General features: G+C 33.0%; 1 protein-coding gene across 4 annotated transcripts in view; it reads left to right on the forward strand.

Annotated features, from left to right (window-relative positions):
- The window catches only part of LOC106126348 (uncharacterized), a 39529-nt gene that overhangs the window by 11698 nt on the left and 6712 nt on the right, over window positions 1-21119 (forward strand). For 2 of the 4 annotated variants that reach the window (XM_013323961.1, XM_013323962.1), the window contains exons 5-20: window positions 7161-7314; window positions 9707-9804; window positions 10919-11082; window positions 11536-11709; window positions 11871-11991; window positions 12335-12442; window positions 12707-12853; window positions 13158-13246; window positions 13341-13506; window positions 13580-13702; window positions 14342-14471; window positions 14743-14875; window positions 15170-15267; window positions 15448-15917; window positions 16221-16669; window positions 16888-17022. In XM_013323961.1, the coding sequence (XP_013179415.1) occupies window positions 7161-7314; window positions 9707-9804; window positions 10919-11082; window positions 11536-11709; window positions 11871-11991; window positions 12335-12442; window positions 12707-12853; window positions 13158-13246; window positions 13341-13506; window positions 13580-13702; window positions 14342-14471; window positions 14743-14875; window positions 15170-15267; window positions 15448-15917; window positions 16221-16669; window positions 16888-17022 (2759 nt within the window). Of the gene's footprint in view, window positions 1-7160; window positions 7315-9706; window positions 9805-10918; window positions 11083-11535; window positions 11710-11870; window positions 11992-12334; window positions 12443-12706; window positions 12854-13157; window positions 13247-13340; window positions 13507-13579; window positions 13703-14341; window positions 14472-14742; window positions 14876-15169; window positions 15268-15447; window positions 15918-16220; window positions 16670-16887; window positions 17296-21119 lie in introns of all 4 variants that reach the window. The other 2 variants (XR_001228341.1, XM_013323963.1) reach the window with 2 other exon arrangements.

The following is a 21119-nucleotide window of genomic DNA, read 5'->3' on the forward strand; positions in this document are numbered from 1 at the left end:
CAATATTGTAATTAATGGGATAAAGTAAAGATTATAAACATCGTTTTATCACAGGCCTGGCATATCCTTATTGACCCTTCTGTATTTATACGTCTAAGTGTACGCGTTCTTTGGTTAAAATATCATACATAGCTTTTATTTCTCAAAAAAGTTAATTAACAAATAAGAAATTGTAATGAAAGTCCACTTTGCTAGTTAGCTTTTACACAGAAAAGAGAACGCAAACAAAGAGCAAGAGATTTTCCTACGCTCAGCCGTGGATGACTGGGATATTAATTATAATTACAACAACATAACTAACGCCTGTAACACAGAGGGGTAGGCAGAGACCACGGAACTCCAATTGGAGCGGTTCTCACACACCACTCTTCCTTCTTCTACGTCCATACATCTACGCGTATTTATAATTACGATGATGATTATGAAGAATGAATGGTTTACAAGGGGTAGTTAAAACAATAGTTTCTTTTAATAATCTAGACAGCGATGTTAGGTTGCGCTTATTCGATTGCTACCTTGTACTATACATGAGTTTTTACTGTCGACACAAATGGACAAAAATTGTTTTATAAAGACAAGGCGAGATATATTATTTTTTAATAAGTTATAAGTATTAATTCAAAAGGCCACTATATCGTTATTTCTAGTTAGTTTTACAGTGAACATTTTACAGCTAAAAAGAAAAACAGATGTTTTCTATGTTAACGTGAACGCATTAAGTTCTATCAAGTAATCTGATAATGCGAAGTCGCAAATTCGAGTTGTATTTTCCATTTGGATAACACGTTTCTAAAGCTAAATTCTTAGTGTGCGGCTTTCGGATTTTAAGTTAACATTAACAGCAGTAAATGGAGGATTAGCACGCAATTCAGTCCGAGCATATTCAGAACTGCATTTATGCTTACATTATTCGTAGCAAATCCAAATAAAGGGAAATATTTTCGTATTCCATTTCCAAAACTTGGTGCTTTTCGCTTTCGTTTTGCATATAATCATAGTCTTAATAATTTTAGTGTATCTTACTTATATTATAAATGCGTATGTTTAGATGCATAGATGGATGGATGGATGGATGGATGGATGGATGGATGGATGGATGGATGGATGGATGGATAGATAGATGTTTCTCCAGAACGGATTCATGGATCTCAACGAAAATTGGCACATATGAAGAAAAGAGATTGAATGTTACATAGGCTACGTACTAAATTTTTTTTTAATACGGAGCGGACAGATTCCCGACCAGTTTTCTAATTAAAAATGTATAATCACTAACATACCTAGTGAGGTAGACGGGGATCAAATAGTCATTTAGTACTAGAATAGTGATATTTTATTTATGGTGGACCAGGGACATGGCACCAATTAAGTCGATTTAAATTTAGGATGTTCTCTTTTGATATTACCATTGCTCCTTCTGGTGCTTCCATTTGCCCTACCGTTTGGCAATTTTTTGCCTAAATGGTAGAAATATCATTAATAGAATTTTCAATCATCTAGATTTAGTGTCGCGTACCACAGTTCAATATAAAATACTTAGACTCGTTGTCATCCCGGGGGCTTTAAATTCTCGTTCGGAAGCCGACTCTTCGATTAATAATTGAAATTTTGTTAGACTTTTTAAGCGGAAACTATCCCTTGAGAGACTTCAATCTATCAAATTAGTATTTTATATGGGGTTTCAAATATCACTCATTTTATATAGAATAAAGATTTAATTGTTTTACTTGCATTGAAGAGACTCCGAAACTATTTAACCGAATTGAAAAATTCTTCCACTGTTGGGAAGCTACACTAGCAGCGGATGAAATTGGCTTTATTACAACAATTTTTAATTCGGCGCGAACCAAGTCTTGGACAAATGCTTGCGATTATAGGAACTCAGATAGCACGGTTATAGTCGGTTTTCGAGAGCATACATAAACTACAGTTAATTTAAATTCTATCGAAAAACTTGGATTTCACTACGTAAGAGATTAACGATTTATTTAAAGGAATTAGTTATTTGTGTAGAAGCTGCCTTCGCTATGCTGTGTCCATAAGGGATACAACGTAGGCGGATAAAAAGCTGTAGCTATTCTGATCAGTTTTCTGTTCAATACTGGTTGTTTGATCAAAAAGACACAGCTTTTAAGCTGCTGATCTAATATTTTACCATAGTTTCATAAAACCGAGCCCAAAAAATTGTGAATTCTCTGAAATATGTGAAAGATGCCGACTTTTTGAATCAAAGACTTTTATACCATACGAAATCTCTTCAAAAAGTGTTGTTAACTATATTTCAAAGATGTTTTAAACACCTTTATAAAATCTTTTGAAAACACTTTTTAAACATTCCAAGCGCGAATCTTACTTTAAGTTTTCACACATCTTGAACAAAACAAGACATGCTTTAGTTCTTTTTGTCAAACCTTATTCTTCAATAAAAACGTCCGAGGAAGAAGAGTATACACGAACGTGTGTAAAATGAAAGCGTTAGATTTCTAAAATATTATAATGGTTATAAACTTCTTTCATGCTGTAACTAACGAACATAACTCAACTACCGATTAAAGATAGGCAACTCACCCGTAATCGGTTCGCTATTTCGGCGAAATCAGGCGGCCGCTTGCCCGTTTGTCAACTTTAAAAAAAATTACAAAATCAGTTACATTTCTCAAAATTAATTTCTGAAAATATTTATAATACGATTATTAAAAAATCGCAAATTTTAATTAAAAAAATACTTATTTCTTAATTAAAATTGTAATTATATTTACTTTATAACAATTTTTTCGAAAGTTAAATGTACTGTGTTAATACTATTTCAGTTATTAGTTTCATTCTTTAGTTTTTTAATTACTAATCCTCTTTATCTTTTATACTTTTTATTTGTCTGTTAGAAAAGCAATTATTTTTTACTTTTTTAAACTAAATTGGATATATAAATTGTACAAACTTTTGCAGTGAATTTTGCGGCAATGAGATTTAAAAACCAAATATATTAATAGTCACCAACCATGGCGACTCGTAAGAAAAAACTCAAGCTACCCGGCATAAAATCGCCGGTGTGTAGCAGCCGCGCCGAAACTGTGAGTGAACGCATGTTACTTCAACAAGTAGATCGATGTAATTAGACGTCATATTTTCTACATTTGCGTATTTATAATATCTTTAATATGCTGTAGAGCTGCACCAAGCTTAACTTCAGCCGGCAATTTTGCATTTCAATAATTATATTTGTTGATTTAAAAAAAATACTCACCTCTATGAATATCACTCAGTCGAAGTATTCTAATCTAGATCAGTCGCTTATATCTGTTCTATCGTTTAGTCCACATTAGGTCACAATGGAATTGACGTTTGTATTATTAGGTAAACATATTTTAGAAACAGATGACCTACAAAAGTGACAAAATTTTTGTAAATGTAACATTTTGCTGACTGTACATTCAAACTCACATACATAAGACGTATATAGGCAAAAACTGTACCCTCTTGAGTCAGTCAGGTATAAAAGCCAGGCGACCACTTGAGTTTTTCCGCCGCGTAATGAACAACATTTTTATTTCATCAAACTTCGTAACATTGGTACATTAAGACTTACTTAGGTTTTACACATGTGTTGTTACGCGTCGCATTCTGAAATGTAAGTGGGGATCAAACCAAACCTGGTGATTTATCAAACATTAAATTACATTCAAAGATATGAGAATAATACTAGACAACAATATTATAAAACAAATAAACATTAGGGGTACACAAACCGCTGATTGGTCTGAAAAATCATGAGATGATTTTTTCTTTTTTAGTTTTCATCATTTAATTTGAATGAAGAACATTAATAAAATGTTTTTTTTTTTATTTAAGCTTTAGCAAAAAAGATTCATATTTTATGTGGCTTATATTTGAATCTATGGCATGCTGGCATAATGTAGATTGTATCAACTTTGTATTGCTTCTATTGTTTAATCTCACTATAGTATTAATAACAGACAGAAGAATAAAGAGAAGACATGTACGCACAATGTATTACTTGTTTTTAAAACACCAATATCCTTAAGGTACGGATTTTCAATCACGTAGTCGAGAGACTATTCTCGTAGACCATGTTAGCACAAGGCTAGAGTTTACATCAAATGGTACAAGAAATATTAGTAAACTGACTAAAATTCACTAAAAAAAATTTTGTCTGTATTATTATGCTATATAGATATCAAAACATGAAATAGTATGGATTTATAATGGCAGTAATAACTCGAGCGCTGTGCGATTGCTAACACCAGTTGATGGAAATAATTTAATAGTGCACACGTTTATTTTGGTAACAAAACGCCCTTCGGACTGAAGTTTTCAGTCAACGCCGGTCCGAAACTTACTTAATCGGATTATTTAAAAGATAATAAGACTATACTTAAAATTAACTTAAATGACAATTTATAAGGCAGTTAAAGTTAATATTTTTATATTATCAACGTGTTTAGAATATTGCTTGTTTCGTGTCATCTGTCATCAACTTAATAAACTCTCCCCTAATAACTCGTCAACGATTCGCAAATTTTGTGTTGTTAAATAGCAACGTTATTTGATCCTAATACTTAATCAAGCGTTAAGGACTAATGCTAATCGATTTAATGCTTCATAATACGAAACAAAAAATATATTTACAATGTATAAACACTTTTGTCGTAATATAAAATTCAGATCAGAATTATTAGTTTAACTAAGCATGAAAAGAAAGTTAAGAAATTTTCTAAATTAACAACTGATTACAGTAATTCAATAAAGCTCCAAATATAAAAAAGAAAAGTAAAAAATATTACACAGCAGAAAAATTTTTAGGTTGTTTAATTTTATTTGACTGACTTACAAACAAAATAAGTTAAAGTAATAGGATCTTTTTAAATGAACTTAAAATTAGTTAATTAACAAAGTTTAAAAACAACTTAATAAAAGTGGACACACCAATCCTAACCAAAATAATTAATTGCTTTACAATTTTGAATCCTCCTCCGCGACAATTTCGAAAACTGGTTTGTGATTTTAAAAAATACATAAAACTTTTATCAAGTTCTAACCGCTTCCTACACAGAACGATTTAGTTTACGATTTAGATCTTACAAAAGAATTTATAGATATAGGTTATTTAAAGATTTTGCGCTAAGCAAATGACAGAAATAATACATGACTACATTCAAAAAAGAAAGGTAACACATAGTTAAATATACTTTTAAATATTCACATTAACTTTTAATAAAGGACAAAGCATAAAAGAAAATACAATAACAAAGACGCGTTAAGCAAAGCTTAAAAGGCAAAGTCATGGTCAACGAACGTTGACAAAATCTCAATGATACTTATAAACAATAGGTTGAGATATAAAGAAGCTATAAATATCCGAGGGGTCATATACTTAATAATAAAGTATGTACTCCCAGTAAGCGGAATTAATTTATAATTACATTTTTCAATCAGGATAGACCCTTTTTCATTTCCCAGTAATATAATACCTTGCGTACTCTCTATATTGCAAGTTCAAGATGGTCGTCGCCACAAAATGGCGTACGAAAAAAATACTTTTGTAGAAACCAACCAACATGGGTATTAAATGAAAGGGCTTGACTAGTACAGTATCACTATAAAAATATCTAAGATGGCCACTACAAAAAAATGTAGGTTGGCATAATTCAAGTCAGATAAATGAAGACTAAGTATTAAAAAATATACAATAAGGTATTGACTTAAAATATTTTTTTTATTAATGCTACTTTTTATAGGCGGCACGTTATTTAAATAATTTCGTTTCGCAAAAACATGGAAGCTTCTATAGTGAATTGATGTTTAATTTACTTTATTCTAATTTTTCGGATCACGGTCACACTTTATGGGAACAGTGAATTCACCTTAACAAATTAATTTTATTCTATTATTTTGTAAATGTTTGTTAATTCATCGTCAAGAATATTAAGAGTAGGTATACAAAGCTATTAAATTTTATTTCAACTTCATTTCTCCCCTGCCTCAATTTCAATATGCGGCAACGTTTTAAAAGTGCTTTTAGTGTTTTATTATTGACGTGACTCTGATGTCAGGGTATAGCGCGATTTCAATTAAATTTGTGGTGCATAAAAACGTATGTTTACCGCGAGCACAACCTTACGATACAACAAATGTCAAATACAAAGGCCACTGATGTAAGGTCAACATTTGTAACCCGAAGCCTAACGTGAATCTAAAAAAGGGTATGTTGTTCGCAAAGAGAACGTTACCTCTTTGTGAAACTTTTCGTAATTACTTTCAGGAAACTTTATAATTGCTTGTAGATACTAAAATGGATCTGAGAATAGAATCACGCAACATTTCCATTATTTCAAATCATGGTTGCCTCAGAAACTTAATTTCTTACGTTAAGTAAAGATAATTCATAATTATAACACGATTGATTATTTTCTTACCAGATATATTAATTCGAATAAAGAACCTATGGTTCTGTTGACATCAACTTTAGTTATATTTAGATGGCTATCTAAGGGGAAGGTAATATGAATGTCGTAGCTAAATCTTAAAATAGGGGACTTTATGAAATAGCCGGCAAATTATTAATTTTTATCAACTATGTCATTATGCCAATCAACGTTTGGCCATAAAATATTCTTCAAAGGTATAAAAATAAAATTGAATTTTCGGACCACTTAATTTTTATGTTCAATTAGCACATCATTATAAGTTTTTCTAATCATAATCATAGTTCGCAACAAACTAAGCAATTTTGGAAAAAGAAGGTTATGTTTAATTTCCATATTTATCTTTTCACATCGTTCGGAAAAACTGCTTATTAGTATGCATGAATTAAGTGCCCGCTGATCAGGTACGTATTTTTAAGAATAAATTCAGGTATCTCGTGTTCTATTTGACGTAGTTTAGTTTTGATGTGCTTATTTTAAACTGAATTATGACGATCTAGAATGCTGCTGTCATTTACCATCATTGTTGTATGAATATGAAATACTTTTCGGTGGACAGACAAGACAGACAAATACACAAGCAAATTAACTAGTAACGTGACTCATATTTATTTATTTATTTATTTGAGTATTTGAGTCAGTCCCCATGGAATAAACATACTGGACTGGTCTTAGAAATATAAATAAATGTTATTTATCCATATTTTATGTTATTAGCCAAATTTCGAGCTAGAAGCCAAGCTCGATGACTTCACGTTGCACGGGGTACCGCCTCTTCATGGCTTCGCGGCTGTCACCCTCCCAGACCAGTCTCTGGAGTACCTGCATTGGGCCGAACGGCCTGATGAAATGCACCAGTATTACGCGAAATGTAAGTATTAAAAATGGATTATATTTTTTTGAATTTATGCTATAATTAGGTGCCGAACAAAGGAAATATGGAAGGATTGTGTGGAAAAGGATGTAATTAAACAGTAACAGAACAGTCTCCCGCGCAAAAAACTTCTGCACCGATTTAAATGAAATTTAATAAAGAGTAACTTAGGCTACATTTGTTTTAGAAAAAATCTTTAATTTTACAAATTAAGTAATGTTGCAATTTCCAAGTACTGTACAGTACCGCACGCTGCTCGAAGACAGCATTTCACGCGGACGAAGTCGCGGGCACAGCTAGTACTTAATATATCTTTATATAATGGTAGTAACATTTATACTTTGGCCTTTGAAATACTATTTCGTACTTTCATAACAATTTTTTAAGAGTTTGAACGAGAAAGCTTCACATCCGAAATAAATTAAACGCAAACACCATCAAGAGGAAACAGATTTAAAAGTGTTTGTTTAACTATGTGTTCATGTAAGTGTACACACGAATGAAACATGTTTATAACTTTAAAGATATTTGTATGCGAATCTGTATTTTTGTTTGACGTAATGTTTCAAAACTTTATTTAAAGTCATACAAATAGTACGTGTCGGTTTGTAACATGTGTGTGCGCGAGCAATCAGTGAACTTTTGAGTTCGATACGAAGTTTATTCGTGCGTTAATTCTGTAAATTAGTCTGTGGCATAACATTTTTTGTTGACTGCACTTGAACTCATAGGTTTGAAAAATGGCTTTCCGTCTATTCGACGGATCAATCCCATCAAATAAATGGTAAAAGAATTAAATTCCCCACCCACTTACGAAAGATACAGAAATTATAAGTGCATTAGCATTTATCATACTTAATTTGCTAGTTTTTAAAGCGTCATACAATAGTTTGGTGGGTAGGGAATAAAGTGCCCCGACTCGAAAATTTTTATGTGTGTAAGCGAAAATGTTATATGTATATATTAGCGGAGATCGGTCAAGAAAAAATCATAATACCTGAATACCTTTTAATGCCGAAGGCACTACTTTCATAAGAACAGGCTTCACAGTCACCAAGGCTAACTACACAAAGAGACATTGATACCAAGCTCTTCCCCCATCTCGTAATAAATACGCTATCGTTTAAAATGAAATTTCTCTTACGCTTTGAGTGATTAATTTGTAGGAATTCCGCAATTTGGTGCTTAAGTGCCTTTCTTTGTGTATGCCCTTTTCTGTGGTCCAATTTTTTTTCCTTTTTAAAGGTGATTAGCAAAATTAAGTTGATTGAGTACAAGTTGGAAGTTTTGAAAATTTTCAACTCAAAACTCTAGTAATATTTACATCGAAAAGAAATTTAATATGAAATAAATATTACTAAAATTAGTAAGATTCAGTGTGGGTAATAAAGTTTGTCGCATTGGACCTCGAGTAGTCCCAACTTTGACGAGAAATTCTCATTTTTTTTTCGTAGACCCTTCTTAAATTTTCACTGCTTTCGGTGCTGCTGCATTTGTTTTTCAACCTCTGAACAGCTAATTTCTTTTCAACCATGATACACCACAGCATGTCCTTTGTACCCCTAAATCATTTTCGGAATAATTGCAGTAACATCAACAAGTAACGCTATATTTAAGCTAATTTTTCTTCAATATAATATTATTTTGTCATCGTTGACGCTCAATTTAACTTCACATCGATCAAATTGAGACATATTTTCGTACAATCAATATCACCCAATATGAGATTCGCGGGTTTTTACGATGGATATAATGCACAACAGTGCCTGTTTATAAATAGAGTACTACTGATATTATGATCGTGCATAAAACTTCCATTTGTCTAAGTAATCCACACACACCTCATAGTCTAAGCAGTATTTAGCAAAAATTTGGTTAAAACTCATATCTTTACGTTTATCTAAGATAAGCGATAGTGTTAAAACAATAGATCAAGACAATTTAAAGTTATAATACTTTATGAAAGAAAAGTGACACACTTTATTTATCTTATTAACATCTTCTAAAAAAAATATACAATATCGTAGATATTCGTAGTACCCTTGTAGGACTCGACCAGTCAAAGTACCTGTACAAAGCAACCCAAAGGCTCCCTTACAAATAATCCATCTTTCGTCCACAACAACCAGCCCTTATCATTCTTTATTATGCGCCTCACCAAACAAATTAGAAATACATATTAAAAAAATCTTACCTTCTATAGTACCGTCTTATATATGAGTATTCTTAGTTTATAGCAAAAGTATTACTGCGGTTTTTCACCGACAAAACATATTCACAAACAAATTGTCATCCCACTCATTGTATTTGAAATCGTCGTAGATAACGATACGTTTATGCAATTTTTCGGCAATGGAAACACACACTTACATGAATACTCGTTGTACAGGTAATTTGCCACCGTCCGAGGAGTCACGACAAGCCGTTATACGCGAGCTTGTCAACACGGAGGCGGATTACATTAGGCACCTCAAATCTCTTGTTGAGGTAAGTTCTACTATTATTAAAATGCCTTTTAATGTTAAAATTAAATATCAGATTAAAAACAACGATTCAAGCAAAACAAGTCTATCAGTAAGTCTAAAGGTGATGCTATTCAAATAACATTTTCAATCATATTAAGCATTAAAATTGGTTACGGTTAGGGTTTTGGTACCACTTAACCGTGACTCTTCCGTGCCTTTACACACATATTTTTTGCAGCGGCCAACTGACCTGTTTGTTTACGACTGCTTTTATAGCATTTTTTATTCAGCCTATTGCGAACTCCATTAACTATTGTACAGCAAACAAAGGCAAAATTTAGGTAATCTAAATGTGAGCACAATATAATATCCAAATACGGTGGGTCTCCACTGTCGTAGCGTCTGTGTAGATACAATACTCCCGTTGATCTTCATTAGCTTTGGAAAAAAAGAAATAACAGTAGAGTTCTTATATCCATGTGCTACGACAATAGAAATACACGATCATAACTTCCAATTTATATCCATAATAAATTAAAGTACACGTTTCATTTTGCATTGTTTTAAAGCAGTACCGTAATTATTAAAAACACATTACAATACAACATAACAGACACATCGCTTGAGTAAAAATACAGACTGGAGAGAAAAAAACTGTACGACATTCAATGCTCTGCTTTTTGCGCCACTTAATTACTTGACTTTCTACTTATCCGTGCTCAATAGCAAGAAATACAGCAACTTAACATCAGCTACGCTTTATATTAAAAAGTCGAATGTTGAGTCACTAAATAGACAGAACAGATTTGGATATAATTTAGTACGATTCGTCGAAATTTTTTTTTTTACGGTAATTAATAAAGCGTTTAATTAAACGACTGTACAAATCAATAGCTTTAATTTTCAAATTATACTTAACTGGTTGCTAAACACCCATTCTGTTTAGTCTAGAGGCATTAAATCATATTTTACACATTCAATTAAAGTAAAATAGCGTATCTCTCAAACGTAAATTAAAAGTCGATGTCCTAAAGAAGCGGAAGCAGGCTACTTAAATATGCAATTTTTCCTTTAAATACTTAGTGATTAGTATAATTTTGAAATTTAGAAAATACCATTGAAGGGCAATTTTTCAGGTGTTTATGGCGGCAGCGCACGCTCTTCAAGAATCTAATTTTATGCTAGACGTGGATACACAACGACTCTTTTCAAATATTCCGGACTTGTATAATGCCAGCCTTGAGTTCTGGGACGCCACTTTCTACCCTATGATCTTGGAGAGTGTAGAAACTGGTGGACCGTAAGTTATTATTTAAAATACATCTTTTAAGTTAAGTAAATAGTAAAGCAGATGATATTGTTTTGTTGTACCTTAAATAAATATGTATATTTAAAACCCTGAATACTAAAATAACGTCTTAATAATCTAAAGGGAAACATTAATTAGAAACAAACTGTGTTCAACGGATGGAGACATTTGATATCCTCTTTCCCTTACCACCCTTTTCCTTATAAGGAAAGGATGGGAAGTGGAAGTGGACTTTCCGAATGAGAGGATGCATGGGAAGGGAAATTATTTTCTTTCTGTGCATCCTCTCCTCCGACGATTAAAGGTAGGCAACGCATATGTATTTGCGTATGTCGCGGAGCGATTTCAGGTGGCCGCTCGCTCGTTATCACCTTATGATATAAAAAAATGTTACTTTGCAAGGATCAAATAGTTTACAAATCACATATACCAATGATATTCCAGATTAAATCCAGAGCTGATGTATGAAGGTTTTCACAACATCGATGAATACTTACAATCATACGAGATATATTTGATGGACCAATCAAGAGCCGTTGAATATCTTCGATCTCTCTCTAGTAATACGGAATTCATGTCATATCTATCATGGTGTCATAAACAGAAGGAGATCAACCGGTAAGTAAAGATTTTTTTAATCAGGTAAATAAATAAAATGAAAAAATATACATTTTAGAGGTTTATTTTATACAATTTGTTTCTTTTTTTTTTACAAATAATAGTCAATTTAAAATTTATAAGTAATAAGACTTTTTGCTTATTAATGTTGATTATTTCAGACTCCAACTGGCAGACATGCTGGCAAAACCAATGCAACGTATTACTAAATATTCATTAATTATAAACCGAATACACCATTACACTGAAAAAGACACGGCACGCGAACTTATTATTTCTATGGTAAGTTTTCGGTTATAAATATAGATTTCCCACTTAACATAGAACACATTTAACTTGAACTATTTCAAATATAAAATAGAGATAGCTTTTATTAGGACCAGGCATTAAAAATTTACTCTAACCACTGCTTTACTAACAACATCCGTTGCCGACTCGTCCGGTTAAATACCACATCCTCAAACAACGACTGAACGAAATATTATTCATGACGTCTGATTACTAAGTGTATTACAATCCTTTTCCCCGTCTTGTTTAAAAAAGAAATGATGAAAAGAAGAAAATATTCCTCGGGGAACAATGTATTGTATACAGAGTTTAATAAAGCATTCCCATGGTCGCACAGGAAACAACTGTCAAAAGCTTCGTGCAGAATATCAACCGCTGCATACGACAACGCGAAGAAAAGGACAAGATAACGACACTGGCTAACTCGATTGATGCATACGAATTGGTAAGAATATTTATAATAATTTCTCATTACGTACCTAAAATAATCCACGAAATGTTTTTTTTTCAATAATAAACGAAACGAAAGCAAAACTATTTCCCACATTTATTAAAAACCTACACTGATGTTCAAGTGACATAAAACCGTATTATTATTTTATTTTTACATTTTTTTTTAACTTTTGTGTTACTTAGCCTTCAACTTATATTCATTATATATTATCGAGAATAAAAATTAAATGTATAGTATATAATGTATAACTTTCAGGAATTTAAAGATGAGGAAATGGAGCGATGTTATAAACTGTATTGCCAATTAGATCTGCAGGCCCCGATGATCCATATCATGTTGGATGTAAATCGGTGCATGATATTCAGCGGGGACCTGCGATTCAAAGATAACATCAACAAAGAGGCAAGAAAAAAGACAACTGAATCTTGTGTTCTCTCGGATCAGGAAAAACCCTGGTTACACCGGACGCGGCTTGCGTTAATTACTATATTAGCATTTTTTTATATATAATTCTAGTGTTATAGAAACTAATGCCTATTTAAGTTGAAATTAACTTTACTTCTATATTTGTATATATTATATAATGTATTTTTTGTATTTCTTAGCTGCTCGTTTGCGAATTTCGTACACTTTTAGCGCATGTTTTTTTAGCATTATAACTTTGGTTTTATATATGGAAATTAAAAATAAGTAATTTTATTTACAGATCGACGTGTGTGTCTTTTTATTCACGGATATGATGCTTATTTGCAAAAAGATGCCTAAAGGCAGCCCTTATAAGTACAAAATGATAAGGTAAAGTTTGTCAACTGCTTATCGATATCTTCTTAAAATCTTGGTAGTTTTATAGTTTATGTTCGATAATTAACCCTTAATTTATTGTTTTTAGACCGAAATATATGTTGGACCGTTTACACTTTTATCCGAAGTACAAAAGCGGCACAAAAGATGTGGTATCTTTAATATTTGTTGCCGTCGATGATTTTCATTCATCTTACCATAGTTTTACATTATCTGAATCCTCGAAAGAGGAAAAAAATCAAATGGCACTGAAAGTAAGTGGTTATTACCAAATAAAAATATATTTTTTATAACTGAGTATTTTTTTCTAATTTTTAATCATTGCAGACAAGTTTGCTCCAAACTTGGGATCACAAAATAAAAGAAGCCAAAATAAGCTACGAACTTGTTATTATTTATGGCCAGCGAAAAGAAGGCGTACCAGAATCCGCCGAAGACTCCTTGAAAATGGTATAAAAATTATTTTTAATCTAATTAAATTGGGAAATTTATTACATAACCGCATAAAATTAAAGCGTTGTTTTAAAAGCTATAACATTTTCCCTACAACTAGGCACAAATATGGAATACTTCAAATAATGCTACTATGCTGAGAATGAAGTTTTTTAATAGACCTTAGTATATCCTTCTCTGTACTGTTAACTCTTATGCATAATTTTACACAATTTTCGCCGCTGGGGTATTATAGTATAACAAGAAGTATTGAATTTAAATTCATATAAAATATGTAGTAAAAATGCCAACTAATGTAATATATTTAGCAGTTTTACAGCCATCTATCGACATAAGCTAGAAACTCTAACGGCACGCGACACAATGTCGACTACGAACCCTCCTTGTTACTTTAGACCCCTTAATAAAATACTATGACAAATATAGAGGGCGCCTTTTTAGAATTACTAAAAATATTTTTAATTTTTGTAAAAATTGCTTGATCGACTAAGTTCCTGAAGATTTTTTAGAGAAAATCATGAAAATAAGTAAAAATCTTGCTACAGCATAATGTGGGAATCGATAGTTAAATAAACATTGTTGGTATTTTTTAAGAAAATGAAGAAATCAATTGACATTAGTTTTTTATTTTATCAGAGGAGAATGACTCCAGAAGAAGTAGCCATTGAGAAGGAGGCTCGAGAGTGGGCAGCTATCATGCTGCACGGCAGAATGACCAGAGACCACGAGTACGACATGATGAACATTCCGGAGGACCCATACCAAAGTAATTTATCCATACACCCTTTGTATTATTACAATATTACTGTACAGACGAAATAATTATCTGCTAGTAAAAACAAAATTGCGATCACAAGACTACTGATCTTGGCAATACCAGATTATTTTTTTTAATATAACCAAGTTAGAAATAGATTACACGTATTAAAAATAAAGAAACGAAGGTATAAAAGTGCTACATCAAAAGAACTAAAAAGTGCACAGTCGCAGTATTCTCAAATGTGGAAAATTAATGTATTAACAAAATTATTTTATAGTAACTGAAGCCATACTCGCTGGCAACATAGACGCAGCACGACGCTGGCGGAATCCATTCCTTCGTAGATACTCTTCTACCACTGCTGGGAGTTCTCGTACATCCCGCATGTCCAGTCTCCAAAAGTCTGCCAGGTAAATACAACACCACACTCTAACACATGGAGTTCTGAAAACCCTCACTCTTCAATTATCAAGAAGGTCAAATAATGTCAATCAAGTAAAACTAAAATACAATAAGACTAGTGGGCCCGCCTATTCGTGTCCGCCTTTTCAGTATCTTGTGGTCTATTTCAGTCTAATATGAGAAAAAACAGTAAAACTATTTCCTTTATTAGAGATCTACTTAGTAATAACGACAAAAAGATATACGTAAGATAATTATTAAATGCTCCGACACATTTTTTAAAATTGTATTTTTCTTGGTAGTGCCACGTCACGCGACGATCCACAGCCAAGTACCAGCCGGGGACTGTACTGCCCGAGCGACTCCATTGAGATTCCCTTTGAAAAGTTGGAATCGGAAGGTATTACATTACGTTACATAACAATATCTATCGACACTTTTTGTCAAATTTCCATCAGTGGAAACCCACAATCAAAGAGACAATTTCAAAACGTGGATTACATTTTCGATGTTTATTCCAATAATTGAAAGCATGCACTGATCTTGTTTCTTTCATGATGTTAACGAGACAAACTTTCAGATACATTCAATGATGACATATCGGATGATGAGGATGCTGAGTCACCATTACCGTCATCGCTGATACCACCACCATATGTATCGCCTCAAATAAGCAGATCGCCCGTGCTTCAACCTCCAGCTCTGCAGCAACCGGTAATAAGGACAGGGGTGATTCACCAACTAGCGCTACAGCCATCGATGATACACGAAGCGATAATCCGAGGACCAACCATCCAAGAACCAATTATGCCTCAGTCAATGATGGAGGATGAAATTCCTTCGCTAATGGTAGAACCTTTGAATCAGCCACCAGTTATAGTGGAACCGGTCAGGGTATCTATAGTTGAGGGACCACCTTTGCGAAGTGTCGCAATTTCGAACCCGGTAGCGCAGTCTACGGCTAATCGGGTGTACTGCAATCCGAGACCACCATCGGAGCCGCAGATAACCCAGGAACCAAAAAGTCAGCATTCGATTACCCAGCAATCGGTAACTATAAAACATACATGTACCAACATGCGTGGCGTATCATCAATCATGTATTATAATAGTGTATGTATTATATTATTAATTCATTCATTGCTTTTAAACAAATACCGTCCCTACTCTCACCCTTAGATGTAAGTAATCTGTTTCAGAGGAGACTCGTAAGGATGCCGTAAAGATGTACAGTCACACAGTACGTTCTGCATACTGACAGAATACTGCACATTGCCAGAACCATTTATTATGTAATTACATTTGTCGTACTTTCTTATTCATTTGTTTTATTCAAGTTATTTCATTGGACAGGTGGCTGTTGGTATTCCAATACCGATTCCGGTACCATTCCCTCTACTACCCAGTTTACGCGGTGACGCCGCAGTCCTCGGCCGTGACGCTGATGACTCCAAGGGCAAGAAAGGTCGTAGAATTCACGTTCCACGCGCTGAAAGTGTCCAAAGCAACCGTAGCGCCCATATTCAGCATGTCCAACGATCTAAGAGCGTGCAAAGCGCACATAGTACTCAGTTCGTGCAGCATGCAGAACGAGCTCAGAGCGCTATGAGTGATTACAGTGCGAAGAGTAGCCAAAGTGAGCGTGCGGGCCATCGGAGGAACGGCCGTGGCCGACGGGGCAAAAGGGCTGCAAGCGCTAGCCCAAGCACGCTGCGGGTGATTCCGCCAGGGGACGGAATGGCATCGATGCTCAGCTTACCTGATTTGACAGTAGAACCTCCTACTCCACGACATCCTCCTAGGTAAATATAAATATAACTTTTCTTTTTACAACTACAGTCGGGTAGATCTAACTTAAGCAAATAAAAGTGACGTTAAAATAGATAGCTCAAAAATTAAGAGTATTTTCTTACTTGAAGGAATCATAAGAGAATTTTGCTATTAAAATTTTTTGACGTTCATTACAGGGTTAAACGAATGGTTTAATTTGTAGCGACGTCACTGTTGATATGTGTTACAGCCCGCAATCGGCTTCAGAGCAGATGTATCAAACGCACCAAGAGCAGTTGCTACGGAACAGGGCAGCAGCTCAGCAGCAACACTTCTTGAGCCCCGACCATCGCGGCACCAGCTATCCCCCCACCAGTCCCAGCAGGCATGACTATTTCTATTAATTGACTGAAGCCAAGTCACATCTCAACACCATCTTCAAAAATAACAGTGCTGTAGTGCTTAGAAAGCTTTAATTAGAGAATGTGCAATTACAAATTAGTGTTTCAATGTCACCTCAGTTTCAATTTAGTAACTGAGTAATGAGAACTATTAATACCAAAAGCTACAGCACGGCGCTTGAAACATTAGGCAGGAAAACCATGCTACAAATTTACAAGATACACCTAGTACATCTCTTAATAAAAAGAGAGTTGAGGTAACCTGAAATTCAATCATTTTGAACGTAAGATGGACATCCTAGTGCCCTAGGACAACTCTATAGTGGTCAGTGAATTGTAAAATATAGGTTAAACAAAATTTTGTCCATCTCAAGTTTTGTATATGTATGTATTGAAACCATATCTTCAAAGAGACTTATCTGACCGGCCCCCCGGGATTGTGAAATTGGTATAGACATAGGTGGGCATTAACTCTATAATCCGTTAATCGCTAATTAACGAAGTTAACATTTCAGTTAACGGATTGACTTTTAAGTTAACTTCAAAAAGGGTTAACGATTTTGTTAACTTTCGTTAAATCCAACTTCCGTTAATTTAGTCCGTTAATCGTTAACATTACCCACTTGTTGACTTACTATCATTTTATTTAAATTACGCGCCACTCAACGCTCATAAGTACGGCTATGTTTGGCGACTGTCAGCGCGTCGAATAATGAACGAATGAGTTGATAATTGACTTATGCGAAGTGCGCCCGCAAGCTTGATGCATATTAGGCCTTTACCTATGAAATTGTCGTTTTGTACGAAAAAAATTAAACGATTTTTTTTCATGTATATTTTACTTGTATTAGTCGAAGTTATCACCCATGCAATCATCTTTGCCAACGCAGTGGCAGTTTATCGATATCCTTCTTAAAGAAATCAGCTAGACGGGAGGCAGCAATTTCTTCAAAGGCATTTTGTACTGCCTCTCGGGTAATGAATTTTTTCCCGTCATGAAATTATCCAAATTCTGGAAAAAGCAGTAGTCTGTAGGCGCAAGTCCTGGTGAGTAGGACTGATGACTGACAGCTTCAAACCCCAGTTCTTGCAACTTCGAGACCGTCTGCTGTGCAGTATGAGGTCTAGCGTTGCCGTGCAGGAGCAACGGAGACGAGCGATTGACCAATGCTCTTTGGAGATGTGCAAGCTTCTCCATCATTGTGTTCAGTTCTTCACAGTACACATCTGCAGTAATGCTCAACCCATTTGGTAAGAAGTTGTGATGAATCGCAACAGCGCTATACCTCCAAACAGTGACTGTCATGTTTCTAGGGGTAAGTTTTCGTTTAGGACATTATTTAGGTGTTGAACCAGAATCCAACTTGCTGAGCGCTTGCTGTTTTTAAACAGAATTCATTTTTCATCGCTAGTAACAATGCGGTTCAAAATTTCTTCATTTGTGTATCTGTTGAGTGGTACAAGGCACGTCTCGACACGTACTTCGGGCTGGCGATCATTAAGTTCGTGGGGTAAGCACTTGTCAAGCTTTTTTACCTTGCCAATTTAACGCAAATGGACTAATATTGTTTAGACACTAACTTAAGCTGCTGCTCATTCAGCCGTAGATTGTGTATCATCAGCTTCCATAGTCGCCTTTAATTCTTACCAAGCATAAAAGATAGAACTAAACAAAATGAGCTAAAAAGTTAAAAAATGTCTTAGACAGAAATATTTATATATGTAATAAGTGTGTAAATTCGTGAATGCCATGTCATCGAAAGATAGAAATAAATAAATGTGCATATATTTCTTCTTTCTACTTGGTTTACCTGTTTTTCTCAGTCCAAAAGCAATACAAGTTTTATATGGTTAACTTTTAAAGATTAACGAACTTAATATTTTAATTAACGAATTAACGATTATAGAAGTTAACTTATAGATTAACTGTGCCCACCTGTGGTTATAGGCTTTGAAACCCCACTCGGACAAAGTCAAATAAAACAGTCAGTCAGATATAATAAATTTAAATTAATATTTATGCAAAAATAAATATTAAAATTAGAATAATTTGTATAAATTGTAAATATTTACACACTTTAGCCGACTTCGGCCAACTGCATATAACGCTATAAGTGACTCATCAACAAAACACAAATTTAATATATTTAATATTTTAAAATGAATATCTTGTTTTTTGTTTTTTTAAAGCTTTTTCATTGTACCTCAGTTAAAAGCAGTTTAATTTGTTTTTCCCTTTTAATTTGTTAAGGAATCATTCGTACATCTCACAGACATGTTTAATCGACACAAATTGCTATGAGTTTTTAGTTTTGTTTTTTATTTATTATTACTTTTAAGTTTGTTAAGAAATTTTTATTTGTACATTCGTCATCGATCAACACCTCAACGTTATTTGTTTGTTATTATTTTAATATTATAATATATAATATGTGTATATTTATGTAAATAGTAATGTTTTTATTGTTTCATATATGTATATTTATAACTATTTATAAACAATTAGTGTATATACTTAGATATGTAGATTTTAAAATTTATCCTCTTTTTCAAATACATTATTTGCAAATATAATGTATTTTATACACTTAGTAAAATTAATTAACTAGAATTAGTAGCCAGTATATATTTATTAAATAAATTAATTTAATTAAATGAAAATAAAAATTTTAAAAAGCATCTTTTTTGTAGTGTCTCGTATATCATAGTAGTTGAATCCAAAATAAGTTTGTATTGAAAGGAAGTTTTGAAAAGTTAGTAAATCAACGATATATTTAATCTATATATTATTATTATCTCATTTTCATTTTGTTATATACTATATGCATATGTATATTCTATATGGTTGTGATTAAAGTAAATATATATTAACTTTAAATAAGTGTTAGGAAAATAATGTATTTATAAAAGGTTTTTAGAATGAGTAAAATTGAGATAATACAAAACTTTTTAGAATATGTAAACTATAATGTAAAAATTTATGCTTGTATATATTTATATATTTATGAAAAAAAAGTATATAATAAAATTATTAAGCATGTTTGTATATACATTTAAACTCCTTATAACGCCCACAGGATAATTTCATATGAAACAAATGATTGAAAAATTTGGTAAGTCTCATATCAAGTAAAATGATAGAGGACAAACTCATTGACGAACTATGAGACAGAGCAGAAATAAAATATTTCCGTACACTTTCTCACGAGTCTTAATTCTTTCATATTTATACATTATTTTGATTGTGTTAACGTAAGTTTCCACTGTCTAAACATTTGTACCAAAACATATAGCTGTTTTTCAAAAGAGAATAACAGAATGAAAGGAACGATAATATATATTTTATATGGATGTTCATTCAGTGGTCATCCACGGTTACTTACGTCTAAGTTCAAGTTTTTTTCAGTAATCTATGCTAAGTTTCTTTAACATCACCCTACAATTGTTCTAATATTATATACTTTTGTCTCGTAAGTTTCTTTTTTAAGCATAAATTGGGCAACTATTTATTAAATGCCTTTAAGCTTATCACACAAAACTTCTCTAGTATTTCCTTTGAATACTTTGTTCTTAACTTAGGATATGTTTATGTTATCTTTTTATGGTTAATACAGTCTATTATATGTTCTATATAATTTGTGTTAATATTTTTAAAAGTTATTAATTTATATATATTATGCAATATCATTTCAGAGTCCATTTCCATTACATATTACTTTCAAATAAAAAGACATACCCTCATGTCCATGCTGTCATTCATGAATTAGACATTTTTTTTGCAAAAATTACAAAATCATTTCAAGTAAATCTGCTCATTTGTATCCTGTCAGAAGGTTGAGAAGATCGTTTACACGCCATCGCAGGTAGGTACAAAGTAATGACTAACATCACATCCAGTAGTCAGTTTCATGTTTGGGCTTTCATGTTTACCAACTTGCTAAATATTTAAAATAAAGGTCAGAATCAAAATCCTTACAAAAAGGGTTTGTCGCCCATATTCCAGAACCTTCATCAAATCCTGAATCATACATGTAGCTGCTATTCTAGTCACCTTAACATAAACTAGGGCCAACAATTCCTT

This window comes from Papilio xuthus, unplaced genomic scaffold (genome assembly GCF_000836235.2).
Source record: "Papilio xuthus unplaced genomic scaffold, Pxut_1.1 DF825017.1, whole genome shotgun sequence".
Taxonomy (NCBI): domain Eukaryota; kingdom Metazoa; phylum Arthropoda; class Insecta; order Lepidoptera; family Papilionidae; genus Papilio; species Papilio xuthus.